Here is a 13,869-nt window from a genome sequence, read left to right as displayed (position 1 = left end):
CATGTCCAAGGTGAGCCGTAAAGAAAAGTGCGGGTACAGCCTCAATTTCTAGAAAACTTAAAGCATGTTTGGAACAACTTGGGTATTTTTATTTGTCAGACTGTTGAACTTGCTGAGAGAGAAAGGAAAAAGCACCCTCTAATGGAATACAATCACACCACAATTTATTCTCCATTTTCCATCCTGTTGGGATTTTTGCATATACACATGCATGCATTGGCATCATTTTCAAGTTGCCCTGGCCAGGACTTAATCCATCATTTTCTATCATCTTAAAAGAAATAAAGCTACAAATTTTTTTAAAAATCACTTTATTACATTGATATCATTAGGTCAATGGAAACCTATTTTTATCTCATTACTTCTCATATTGCAGTATGTGAATCTGACAAATTCAGTGGTTTTTTTTTGTTTTTTTTTTTTTTTTGAGAGAGAGAGGTTTTTGCCATAAGGTACATGCACTCACCAGAGAGAGAAAATAAGAAATTATCTCACAAGGCGGATGGCCATGCCACATTCCCTTCTCCATTCTCCTCTCAGGACCTTGGGCACGCACGCACACACACACACACACACACACACACCCATGCCCACACACATACACACACCTGGCAAGAGTTTTACATTGCTGGATCCAGGACTCGAACTGCAGTTGACTACGTGGGAGTCCAGCAACACAGTCATTATGACACTGCTGGTCCCCCAAATTCAGCTCTCTTAAGACAGAGACAATAGGGTTCTGAATTCACCCCAGTTTACAGTTCATGTTCTTTATAGCTTTCCAACAGTAGCTAGGCTAGGTTTAAGGATGTGTTCAATTAAAGATAGGAAGGCCATACCTGAGCTGTCCACTACTCCCTGAGCAGCCCTAGGTTTTTGTTAATAATTCGGGGATGCATCCAAATTCTTTGGATACTGACCTATATTTTAAATTTTTATTTGATGTATTAATACATGTTTAAAATTACATTATTTCATACATTAAAATTTCCTGCTAAATTTGTTTCAGGTGAAATAATGAATTTCAGGATTCTTAAACTTATTTTATATAAAGTGAGAAATTAAATGGATTTGGGAGTGAGATCTCTTTCCTTCCCTGAATCACTGCTAAATGTATTTGTTCAGCCATTCGATTAAGTTCCTTCTCGCCTCATCAATATAGGGCTTGTCTTCAGGTGAGCAATCTTCTCTTTTTCGATGCACAAACCCATGTGTTTGCCCAGAAAAGGTTTTAATTTGATATTCAACTTTGCAGTGGTCTTTCAATTTCTGCGTCAGCAAAGAGACCTGGAATGCAAAAGATTTCAGAATAGTAGGATTTTAACCCTTTGGTCATATTTCCCATCTTCCAAATCATCAGTGATTGTTTATAAAAGAGATTTAACATTGATTAAGAGGTTATAAACAAGTTCCACAGCTACACTGATGTCTTTCTTTTAATTTTATACCCAGCACAGTTCTCGCCTATGGCCAAGGAAAGATTACAGAGCAACTAAACATGACACAACTGCAATGATCTGAATCTTGTGTCCTAGTGCATCATTTATCAATAACAGCAGTCATTTCTAAGTTACTGCTTTTGAGCAACAATTTTCTTCTACTTTTTCCTCATCGTCATACTGGATTTACCACATCCACATGTGGCTTTTTATGATTACTCGTTGGCTGCCATAGGGGGAGAAAGAGCCTACTCTATACTCAAATACCAGGCCAAGCTGAGAGCACTTCCTGCATCTGTCATGTTAAATAAGCACGTTTTGGGGTTATGAATCCCCTCTAAGTGCCTGAGAGAATCCATCTTTAAAATGTTAATGTAGAAAAACATTCAGAGCAAGAAAAATGGAGGAGAAAGGACTGCGGTGTTCAATATATAAATGAGAAGAGGAAGGATGGGAGCTTACCTGCTCAAGTGGAATCACAGCATCGTTTTCAGCAAAAATGAATAACGTGGGGTTCTTCAAACTGTAAACATCTTCAGAATCCTTGACAATGCCTGAAAATTTGGTACAGGGCATGAGAGTATGGGCTTTATACTAGGGCCACAGTAAGCCACATGCATTTGGTTTGATTTTTCAAGCCAAAATATGTACTTCTGGGCTTTATTTTCTCTATGGGGCATTTTTTATTTTCTTTTTTAGCAATTCCACAGAAGTGGCCTGGCCTACAAAATTAGTGTGTAAGAGACATACTGAGTCAGCTCCTCCTACTCTCCACTTTACCCACTAGGTATCAGGCCACCGAATAATGAAATTAGACTCTGGAGTCGCTTGGTATCTCAAGATACAGGAGCAGCTTGGTGGGGGCTCTCTTGAGAGGTGATCATTTTCTTTTTTTTAAGAATTATTTATTTATTCATTTATTTATCTTAATTTGCCCACAGAGATACACAGAGAGAGAGAGGGAAAGTGAGAAAGTAAGCCACCAGGTCCAGGACTCGAACCATGGTCGGCCATGTGGGAGTGTCCAGCGCCTTAACCACCACACCACTTGCTGGTCCCAAGAGGTGATAACTTTCAAATCGTCATACTAGAACTATTATTTATGCTCAGATGACACCACTGCCTCCCAGGTTATTCTGTAAAAATCAGTTATTATCTTTGGTCTCAGAATTTTACAGACTAGTCAAAAGCACACTCTGCCCAACCTGGGGGTTCTGGAAACAACCTGCAGATGTGCTTGCTTCTACAGAAACTAATGAAAAGTTTCACAGGAAGTTACTATTTTAAGAGAATAAAGGAAACAGTGAAGGGGCCAGCAGGTAGTGTGGTGGTTAAGGGTGCTGGTCTCCCACATGGCTGACTACAGTTCAAATCCCAGACCTAGTGGCTTGCTTTTCTCAATTTCCATCTCTCTCTCCCTGTCCCTCTCTGCTCAAATTAAAATAAGCAAATAAATAAATAAAGTTAAATAAAATAATTCTTCATAAAAGGAATCTCCCTGTCCCTCTCTGCTCAAATTAAAATAAGCAAATAAATAAATAAAGTTAAATAAAATAATTCTTTATAAAAGGAAAGAAAAGAGTGATGACTTTTTCTCCACTTCCTGCCAGCAGCCCAGCCAAGTCAGTAATAGAGAGCCTCCCCTCACCTACAACTCCTCTCTAGGCTGGGAGCCCCAAGAAAAATGACCTTTGCTCCCTGCCACAGTCTGGCAAAACCATGCCTGGTTCTGCCACCCCCTTGAGCCTGCGGTTGGCCACGTTCTACAGTAAATGTAAGACACAAGGGCCACCAGCAGATGGCGCCACCGCAGCGTCCACTCCTGAGCACTTCTGCTAATTCAGGCACTGACGGGACAGGCTGGACCCTGGACCCACATCGCAGAGGCAACAGGCCAGTTTTTTTTGTTTTTTTGGTTTTTTTGGAGAGGTTTTTGCTATAGGGTGTGTGCGCTCGCCAGAAAGACAGAGAGAGACAGAGAGATAGAAAGCAAGAAATCACCCCCCAGGGAGAATGGCCACACTACAACCCCTTCTCCTCCATTCTCCTCTTGGGATCTTGGGCAGGCACGCACATGCGCCCGGCGTGAGTTTAAGCCACTGGTTCAGGACTCGAACCATGGTCGGCTACATGGGAGTTCAGCGACATAGCCATTACGCCAACTGCTGGTCCTGGCAACTGGCCTTTTACTAACTCAATTTCCTTTTTATAAGTAAACATTTGAAGGACTTTTTTAAATGCTAAAAGCAGGTGAAAATACCAGTAAGGAATCACTAAGCCAAGTAAGAGTCATTAGTATAACTTTAGGATATACTGTTATAAAAGAAGGTGAAACTTCCTGGTGTCTTTCTTTCTTGGTTTTTCACAGTTTTTGTTTTTGTTTTTGTTTTTGTCTGAATGCTTCTGTGGCATGCGCTTAGTGTGCAGTTTCTATGCACGATAGGATGGTCTTACTCCTGGGCTATGATAGTGCTGGTTCATGTGGCCAGAATGTGTGAAGTCGCTGTTTGCACAGTAGAGTGGGTTTTCCTTTGCTTTCTTTCCTTCTTTAGTGTGTGTGCCTAGGTGAGGGCAATTCACTTCGTGGGCAAGTATTTTTATAGATGTTACTCAAAAACACTGCTTGACCTCAGTCAGCATCAGGAGGAAAGACTCCCATCACCCTAGTGAGGAAACGAGACTGGTCGAGTGGCTGCCCCGAGTCGCAGGGCCACAGGGCCAGGACCAGCCCTCTGTGCGCCCAGCGACATCCGCTGGTCACTGCATTACCAAACTCCACCTGTATTTTCAGATTCTTTTTAAAAACCTTTTCTTCATACATGGTAAAGCACAAGGGTGCCCACGTGAGAGGGAGTGGGGGAGAGAACCACCACAGGGTGCGTCGTTCCGCCATGCCCCTCCTCCGCTCCTCTCAGGGATCCTGGGAACTCAGGTGTATTTCAGGCTGACTGGCAGGAGATGCAAACCACGGTCACCATGTGGAGTCCTGCTGCTGCTTTTTTTTTTAAGTGTTTGCCAGAGGGTGTGTGCACTCGCCAAAGAGAGGCAGAGAGAGAAAGCATCCCACCCCACCCTCTCGTGGCACACTGCAGTCCCTTCTCCACTGCTCTTCCTTTCAGGGTTTTGGGCACACATCCACATGCACAAAGCAAGTTTGTCAAGACAGCAGGTCTGGGGCTTGAACCTTGCTCTCAGCCATGTGGAATCCAGGCACCTTAACCACCATGCCACCGGCTGGCCCGAGGATCCAGCTTCTCCTGCAGGGTGCATTACCACCATGCCATGGCACCGGCCCTATTTTCAGATTTTTAAAGCCAATTTTCTTGAGCCGAGTCATCTCTCCACTGCGTTCTGTGTTGCACTGGGTGGGAAAGCCGAATGGTTAGTGTCACTCAAATAGCCCTGTTACACTGTAAAAACACACGAGGCAAGGTTACCGTAGACAGACACCCCTGCCTTGAATTCTGAGGATGCCATCATCAGATGATGGACAGCAGTTCCGCCCCAGCAGAAGCCCACAACGCCAATTTTCTGGGCGTGACACTGCTGCTTCAGATACTTCAAGACGGCGTTAATCTCTCTAGAAGAGAAAAAATAAAGGCATTCAAAATCCCAGGGTTATTTTCTGAGCCCTCGAAGGGCTGTGCCAATGACAACAGGGCTGTATTGGCAACTGCTATTGGAAGTTATCAAAGATTCTTATTTTTGGAACTGCTTCCTGACCACCCCTGGCCCATCCCAGCAGGTCTCCCCGCCAGGCCCACCTGGTGAGGCTGCAGGCCTGCTGTGGTCTTTCCAAAACACAGATGTGACCCCTTACTTCCTGGCAGAGCTGAGCACCGGCTCCCACAGCCTCAGGATAAAGGCCAAAATCCACAACTTGGTTCCTAAGACCTGACTGTCCCCTCTGTCCCCTCAGCCAGCTGCCATCCCACGCACTCTGAACTGACACATTGCGTTCTCTCTCCCACACTCCCTACTCTGCATCACTGACCTCCTCCAGCTCCCAAGAAGGAAGCAGAATCTGCCTTCACCAGAGCCAGAGCCCAGCCAAGGGACCAAATAAAGTTGCTCTCATCTGCAAATGGCTCATTTGCAAACGGATCCACTGCCAGACTGAGCCACTGTAGCTCGCAAGAAGGCACCAAACAGATCTAGGGCTGCAAGGAGAGCCTGGGAGGTTCTGTTTGATCCAATAGAAATAAATGCAGTGTTTGTAATTTTAAAAAAATAACAATCCTATGGCACTTTTTATTTTTTTCTTGAATGCTTTTATTTTAGGAATAACTGCCTTAACTGCAAAGGACATGGAGGAAAAAGACATTTTTTCTGAAAATTCTTTAACCACAGTCCCCAATCAGCTGAGACAATGGGCTGATGTTTGATCTAGTTCCTTTTTTTTCTTCCTTTACCCTTCTCAGCTGGTTGGTCCTGCAGCCAGAAGGAGAAGAAGAATGGGTTGACCCAATTAACCTCTGAAACCCAGCCGTCCAGGTACACGGCCCCACATGTCACTCCCACAAAGCCCCACTTTGGCATCAGGCCCCGAGAAGGTTCTCAGGGGGCAGAGGAGCTGCTGGGGCCACAGGGGAGTATGTTGGTTCTACCTTTGTCTCCTACGTTGTACTAAATGCACCCCATTTTCCTTTACTCTGTGAGAAGGACCATTGGCTGGGGCCATGCTCAGCCCTACCCCGAGGGAGCGAGGCAGGATAGGTACCTGAGTGAAGCCCCCACCACTATCCTCCCTGGGCCAGCTGTACCAGCCATGTGGTCACCACTTACTTATGGATCTTCCTGGCATTTCTCGTTTTCAACCACTCAGGGAAGGTGGACCAGTCACCGGAGGGGTCCCACGGCTCCTGCCCTACAAAGAAGTCTGGCACGATGGTCCTGCAAACATGGACGTCATTTGGTCTTAGTTCCAGTGTCCTTTGGACGCCTGCTTGCTTACCCGGACTGAGAAGCCTGCTAAGCTGGTGACTCTGACTCAGACGGGACTGCCGCAGCGTGAAGGCCAGCCCTGGTGGAAGCCAGAGGCCAGCTGGTGCTGGACTCAGCCATCTCGGATTTCACAACCGCAGGTGCAGGCCTGGCAGCCTGCTGCAACCAGCCCTGAGGATGGCAGGCGCTCCCAGGGACACTCCACATGGGCTGCAGGGTGCCTGGGCCCAGCCTGGGGCAGGGCAGACTTGTACATCGGCTGCCCCAGGCCTCTCTGGGCCTCTCACCAGAGCCTGGAACCAAGGGCACACCTGGGCAGCACCCAGTCATCATGACCAAGCAGTTTCCCGCCTCCACCCGGCCACCAGAAGGCAGCTTTCTGCCCAGAGGGCAAGGTCCAGAGTAGGTTCTAAAAGAGGCCACGCCCAGACCGTGCTGTTCTGCCCCAGCCACCCAGGAGCCAAGGCAGCTCAGCCAGAGACCTGGTTCCTAAAATAAAGAGCTGTGGGGACCCGAGGGAGGCAGCGCCTCCTGCAGGAGCAAAAGTACCCCAAGACTTGGAATGGAGAATCCCAGCTCGTCCTCCTGCGAGCCCTGCCCTGTGACCTTAGCCCCTCACTCAGCTGCTTTCAGCTTCTAGCCCCATTGTCTGGATCCACCAATGTCAGCTCCCAGCCAGTCACCAACCTCAGGGCTCTGAGGACATAAGGAGGTGCCTAAGTGAACGTGCTTGGGGCCAGCAGGTAGCATAGTGCATAGTGGTTAAGGCACTGGACTCCCACATGGCTGACCACAGTTCGAGTCCTGCACCCAGTGACTGGAAATTCACACCCAAAATCCCAAGAGAAGAATGGAGGAGAAGGTACTGCAGCGTGGCCATCCCCCCAGGAGGTGATTTCTCACTTTCTGTCTGTCTCTCTTTCTTTCTGGCAAGCACACACACCCTAGAGCAAAAACCTCTCCAAGATAAATAAATAAATAAATAAGTGAAGGCCCTCATCATGCATAGGTGTCTCCACTCATCCTCACTTCCTGACTCCAGCTGACGGCCCAGAGCCCACTCGGTCAGAGCCCACTGGTCAGCGTCAGCAGCGGCAGAGGGACCCAGGGCAACCTCTCGCCTCTGTCTTTCTGCCCTGGTTCCCCGACCAGTAAAAGGAACAACGGCAGCTCCTCCCTCCGGGCTTGCTGGGAGGATCAGGATCCCTGAAACACCCTCAGCCCAGAGGCTGGCCGCGCCAAGGCAGTCGGGGTGGGGTCTGCTAGTACTGGGCTGCCCCAGGAAGGTGTGGGCTCTGCTAGTACTGGGCTGCCCCAGGAAGGTACAGCGCCTCAACCTCCAGAGCCTGGGCCAAAAAGGCAAGAGGCATCTTTCCATTCCCCACGAGGTTCACGGCCTGCACATGTGACTCCCTGGAGCCAGTTCCCCTTTGCAGGACACTGCTGGCTGCACCCTTGGGTTCCAGCCTCTCTTCCTGAGAAAACAAGAAGCAGCGGTGGCCGGGCTCGGGGCTTGCTGGGCTCATGCTCTCTAAGCTTCAGGGGGCAGGGGGAGCACGGTCCACTGTCCTCCAGGACCCACGGAAGCAACCCCAACCCCGGGGCGGACCGAGCAGCCAGGCCGCAGCCTTCCCAGGGTGGTCACAGCCACTCAGTGGGACAAAGACGTCAACTCCGCACCATGGGAGAGGTCACATCATGTCATTTCTGGCACCCAGTCTAATTCATGCAGGAATTTTTTTCTAAAGATTTATTTAATTTTACTTATTATTATTTTTTATTTGTTGTAGGGCATACATGCTCCCCAGAGATAGGCGAAAGGGAAAATGAGAAAGCAAGCCACCAGGCCCAGGGCTTGAACCACAGTCACCCATGTGGGAGTCCGGCACCTTCCCCACACCTCCTCCTGGCCCCGTACCCAGTCTAATTCGAACAGTGCGTTGGCCGACAGTGACTCAGAAGTGACCTGCCATCCGGTAGGCCTGTGAAATCGGAGCCGAGGCTGAGATGCCTCCAGGGTCAAGTAATGGGTCCATTTCAGAGCTGGCAGGGGCTGCCCAAGGTGCCCGGGGACGGAGAGCCCGCAGGCCCGCACGGGCCCAACCAGTCTCTGGGGCCAGAGACTCCCAAGAGAACCTGAAGCCCAGGGATGGTTCTGGAGCAGCTGCTTCTACCACGTTAAATTCATACACTTCCCAGCCCCCTTCCCAGTGAGAACGCAGTAGATACACACACTGGAGCCAGGCTGGCTTTCATTTTGTTTTCTTTCTGTCTAAAGGGAACAAAATAGACCACAGACCTTCACATGAACACACGCAACGAAAGGTCACCGTGTACATACGTGTATCCGTTTCCGGCGATCATGTCAGCCATGTACCTAGTGTTGGGCAACTGCCAGCCGAATATGTCCTGGATGACAATCACAGCTTTGCCTGCGTCGACAGGGGACCGGGTGACATAAGCCTTGATGTGCTCGACTTGAACTTCCTGCCCCATGCCGCCATACTCCATTCGGTGGCCGATGTCACAGGGGCAGGGATAAGCCTCGTTAGCCAGGGATAAGCCTCTTTAGCCATGGCGGGCGTGCGAGTCGGGCTGTGGAGAGAAACCACATCGTGTTCTGAAGGCTGCACATCTACACACGGCGAACGGGATGCACACCGAAGTCAGGCAGGCAGACAAAAACTGATTTCTTTTTCTTTTTTTTAGGTTTCTGCCATCGGGCACATGCACTCATCAAAGACTGACAGAGAGGGAAAGTGAGAAGTCAACTCCCAGCGGGGATGGCCGCGCCGCCATCCCTTCTCCTCTTGGGATTTTGGGCACGCATGCACACACACCCGGAGTGATTTTCAAGCCACTGGGTCTGGACTTGAACAGCATCCAGGCATGTAGGAACCCAGAACTCCAACCACCACACCACCTGCTGGCTCTCAAAAATTATCTCTTCGGGCCAGCAGGTGGTTAAGGACACTTGACTCCCACATGGCCGACTGCAGTTTGAATCCCAGACCCAGTGGCTTTCTTTCTCACTTTCTCTCTGTCTCACTCTGTCCCTCTCTGGTCAAATTAAAATAAGTAAATAGGGACCAGCAGCTGGCGTAATGGCTATGTCGCTGGACTCCCATGTAGTCAACCACGGTTTGAGTCCTGGACCTGGTGGCATAAACTCACGCTGAGTGCACGTGCGTGTGTGCCCAAGATCCCAAGAGGAGAATGGAGAAGGGACTGCAGTATGGCCATCCCCTCTGGGGGATGGTTTCTTGCTTTCTGTCTCTCTGCCACCGGCGCCATATAAAAAAAAAAAAAAAAAAAAAAAAAAAAAAAAAAAAAAAACCTAACCCCAAAGAAAGTAAATAAGTACATAAAGTTAAGTAAAATAATTCTTTTTAAAAATTTCCTTTTAATTACATCTATGGCATTATTACGTAAGAAATCAATAGTGAGCTCTGGTCCTAGTGATACTACAGCTAAGGCTAAGGAGGATCACCCCCACTGCAAACCCCAGAAATGCCAGAGGGAAACCACCACTTACTAACACAAGCTCTCAGGAACCAGCAGTTAGCGTAATGGCTATGTCGCTGGACTCCCACGTAGTCGACCGCGGTTCGTGTCCCAGACCTGGTGGCTTAGAACTCACGCCAGGCGCGTGTGCGTGCGTGCCCAAGATCCCAAGAGGAGAATGGAGGAGAAGGGATTGTGCCGTGACCATCCCCCCTGGGGGGTGATTTCTCGCTTTCTCTCTCTATGTCTCTCTCTGTCTGTCTGGCAAGCACACGCGCCCTATAGCAAAAAAAACCTCTCAAAACACACACAAACACACACACGAGCTCTCAGAGAACAAGGAACTCCCAGAGCCAGGATCACAGAGGGTGTTAAAAGCCAGAGTCAAGACGACCCCCGCAGTGTGTAAAGAGCCTAGAAATGGTGGGGGGGCTGGGCCAGCCTTAGACCCACGTCCTAACGATCAGGTGCTTGGGACTGTGTGTCCTGTGAAGCTTTGGGACCACATGATACAGTGATTGGTCCCTGAGATCCACCCTGCAATGTCAGAGCCCTCCAGGACTCACACCCGGGGGCAAAGGGGTCCCAAACAAAGCAAGATAAGCTCTACCATGCAGTAAGGGGAATCACCAAGAAGCCCCTCGCTCTGAGCCAGCAGGCGATGTGGACGGTAAGGGGGCCAGATCCCACACGAGGCCGACTGTGCATTCAAGCACCGGACCTGCTGGCTTAGGAAACATGCTGGTGTGTGTGCGAGTGTGCCCAAGTGATTGTGGCAGAAGTGATTGTGGCACGGCCATCCCCCCTGCCCCCGAGTGGGCGGCATTCTCACTTTCTGTCTCTCTCTGGCAAATGCATATGTCTATTGCAAACTTGGAAGGAAAAAAGATAGCGAGAGAGAGATTTTGGGAACAACTGGGGGAGTTAAAGGAGATGATAGTTGATGTTGTGAATTAGTATCATTTTCTAAGATGTGGTCTAACAGCCACGTAGGAGAATGTCCCTATTTTTAAAAGACGTGTGTCTAATCTCTAGGGGATGAAGTGGCGTAACGTCTGCACTTTGCTCTCAAATAGGTTGTAAAATACGCATGTGGACACGTGACCCAAGATGGCACACGGCCAGTAAGGGGCCAGCACATGAGAGCTTGCTACACCGTTCTTAACATTTTTCTGTAATCCAAGTTCTTTCTTTTTTTTTAATACGTTAACATTTTTAAAAAATAATTATTTAATTTTATTTATTCATTCATTTGTTTTTTTAATTTGACCAGAAAGAGACACACAAAGAGAAAGAGTCAGAAAGCAAGCCACCTGGTGGGGGCTTGAACCATGGTTGGCCAAGAGGGAGTGTCCAGTGCCTTAACTACCACACCACCTGCTAGTCCCCTGTAATCCAAGTTCTCACAATGGAAAGTGGGGTAAGGGACTTAATCAAAAATATTCTCTGATCAAAAAAAAAAAAAAAAAAGAAAAAGTCAGGAGTAAATGTCAACTTGGAACAGATAAAATCTGACTATGTCGGGGGCAGCAGGTAGTATAGTGGTTAAGACACTAGACTCCCCTGTGGCCAACTGTGGTTCGAGTCCTGAACCAGGCAGCTTGACAATCATGCTGGGAATGTTAATAAATAAGTAAGTAAATAAATAATAATAAAAAAAAATCATGCTGGGTGCATGTGTGTGTGTGGCCAAAATCCCAAGATGAGAATGGAGAAGAAGAGATGGTGGTGTGGCCATCTCCCCGAGACATAATTTCTCACTTTCTCTCTGTCTCTCCCTAGCAAGCACATGTGCCCTATGGGGAAAAAAAAAAGAGAGAGAGTGAGGGGACAAGAACAGCAAAGATTACTGGAAGAAAATGAAGGAGACTGCTACCTTATCTGACAATGAAACCTGTTGGTTTTTTTTTTAGACAGATTTTTGCGTTAGGGTACATACACTCACCAGAGAGACAGAGAGACAGAAAGCAAGAAATCACCCCCCAAGGGGGATGACCATGCTGCAATCCCTTCTCCTCCATTCTCCTCTCGGGATTTTGGCCATGAAGGCACTTGCGCCCGGCGTGATTTTTTAAGTTGTCAAGTTCAGGACTCTTAACTGTGAAGCCGGCCATGTAGGATACAGCGCCTTAATCTCCTCGTTTGTTTTTAATTTGCTAGAGGGTGCATGGGTTCGACTGAGATGGGCCAGGGATGAGGGTGAGTGAGAAAGCACCTCGTGGGGAATGGTCACATCACTACCCTTTTGGAATTCAGGGCACACATGCACAAGGGCCCAGTGTACTTTTTCTTTTTCTTTATCTTTTTTTTTTTAGAGGTTTTTGCTATAGGGCGCGTGCGCTCGCCAGACAGACAGAGAGAGACAGAGAGACAGAAAGCGAGAAATCACCCCCCAGGGGGGATAGCCACACCGCAATCCCTTCTCCTCCATTCTCCTCTCGGGATCTTGGGCACGCACGCACACGCACCTGGCATGAGTTTTAAGCCACTGGGTCCCAGACACGAACCGTGGTCGACTACGTGGGAGTCCAGCGACATAGCCATTACGCTAACTGCTGGTCCCTCTTTTTCTTTTTTTAAGAGAAATTTTTGCTCTAGGGCATGTGTACTCAATGTTGAGACAGAGACAGGGAATCAGAAAGCAAGAAATTACCTCCCGGGGGGATGGCCATACCGCAATCCCTTCCCCTCATTCTCCTCTCGTGTGCACACATGCACATGTGCCCAGCATGAGTTTTAAGCCACCAGGTCCAGGACTGAACCACGGTCAATGCAAGTCCAGTGACATAATCATTATGCTATCTGCTGGTCCTGCCCACTGTATTTATTTTTAAGCTTCCGGGTCCAGGACTGGAACCTCACAATCAGCCATGTGAGATCCAGCTGCCTCAGCCACCACATCGCCGACGGGGCTGGTATTAGGTTTTGGGGAGAAAGAAATGAATAACTAGTTATTCGCTCAAGGCCAACCGGACTGTTTCTTGCTTTGATATTGCATGCTGCACGATCAGACTATTCCCAGTAAGAGATGCCCTGGCCCCTCCATGCCAACGGCAGTCGGTTTATACCCTCCTGCACAGTGTTGTTGAGAACGGAGTCCCCGGCTGATACCTTGGCCGGCTACCCTGCAACGGCCCAGGGGCCACAGGAAGTCCTGGCCGTTGGAAAGCAGCCTCTAATCTGGACCTTTGTTTTTAACTTTCCCTCCAGTTGATATGTACCTTCCAAAGTGATGTTGTAGCCAGCAGAGCAGCTCTGTGGCCGGAGCTGCATGCTTATTCTCCCAAGAAAGGGTGGCAGCCAGGAGAGGCCTGGGCGAGCTCACATCATACGCTGGTGGCTGGACTCCTGCCCAGACCTTCACGTGGCTACGCAGCCAGGCCAAGCCCATGTCAGGGTCGAGTCCAGAGGCTCAGGGCGGGCAGACTGTTGACTGGCCTGTGGGCCCTGGCAAGTTCCAGGGAACTACCTTGACCCTTGCCTGACTGTACTGTAAGTTCACTTTCTGTATATAATATCTTCCAGTGTTTTTGCTTTTCCTCCCCCTCAGACCACATTTATGAAAATACACATTATGAAAAATTTTCAGGAGGAAAATAACAGATATAAAAAATGAACACTGTTAAGGATTTAATTTTACTCAGATAATAGAAGCAATGAAGAAGATGTTCTAACCGGCTTGAAGGAAAGTCAAAAGGGTACAGTTTTTTTCCATAGAGTGCAAGTGCTCATTGGAGAAAGACAGCGAGAAGGAAAGTGAGAAATCACCCCCCAGGGGAGATGGCCACACTGCAATCCCTTTTCCTCCATTCTCCTCTCGGGATTTTGGGCATGCATGCATACCACGCATCTGGCATGATTCTCAAGCTGCTAGGTCCAGGACTTGAACATGGTTGGCCATGTGGGAGCCTCCAAAGGGGTAAAAATTTATATGCCCTGAAGTAATGTTAAGATAAATTGCAAATGGACAAAATACTCCACA

General features: G+C 48.4%; 1 protein-coding gene across 1 annotated transcript; it reads right to left on the bottom strand.

Annotated features, from left to right (window-relative positions):
* Positions 1 to 691: 691 nt before the first annotated feature.
* Positions 692 to 13,160, bottom strand: CMBL (carboxymethylenebutenolidase homolog). Its single transcript, XM_014585842.2, has 6 exons — positions 13,109 to 13,160; positions 8,725 to 8,947; positions 6,225 to 6,332; positions 4,877 to 5,019; positions 1,902 to 1,993; positions 692 to 1,287 (listed from the first exon to the last, which is right to left on the bottom strand). Exons 1-6 carry the CDS (start codon positions 13,158 to 13,160, stop codon positions 1,108 to 1,110), a joined length of 798 nt encoding a protein of 265 aa, XP_014441328.1. The 3' UTR covers positions 692 to 1,107.
* Positions 13,161 to 13,869: the final 709 nt, after the last annotated feature.

The sequence above is a fragment of the Tupaia chinensis genome, unplaced genomic scaffold (assembly GCF_000334495.1).
Source record: "Tupaia chinensis unplaced genomic scaffold, TupChi_1.0 Scaffold000096_1, whole genome shotgun sequence".
In the NCBI taxonomy this organism is placed as follows: domain Eukaryota; kingdom Metazoa; phylum Chordata; class Mammalia; order Scandentia; family Tupaiidae; genus Tupaia; species Tupaia belangeri.
The sequence above is the reverse complement of the archived record's forward strand: the minus strand, read 5'-3'. Positions and strand labels throughout refer to the sequence as shown.

Excerpts from the sequence above, each read along its gene's own strand:
- CMBL (XM_014585842.2), bottom strand. The coding sequence starts at position 13,160 with ATGCAGCTCCGGCCACAGAGCTGCTCTGCTGGCTACAACATCACTTTG. Across the intron at positions 8,948-13,108 it reads CTACAACATCACTTTGGAAG|GCTTATCCCTGGCTAACGAG; the intron begins GTACATATCAAC and ends ATGGCTAAAGAG. Across the intron at positions 1,994-4,876 it reads GGCAGGGGTGTCTGTCTACG|GCATTGTCAAGGATTCTGAA; the intron begins GTAACCTTGCCT and ends CCAAATTTTCAG.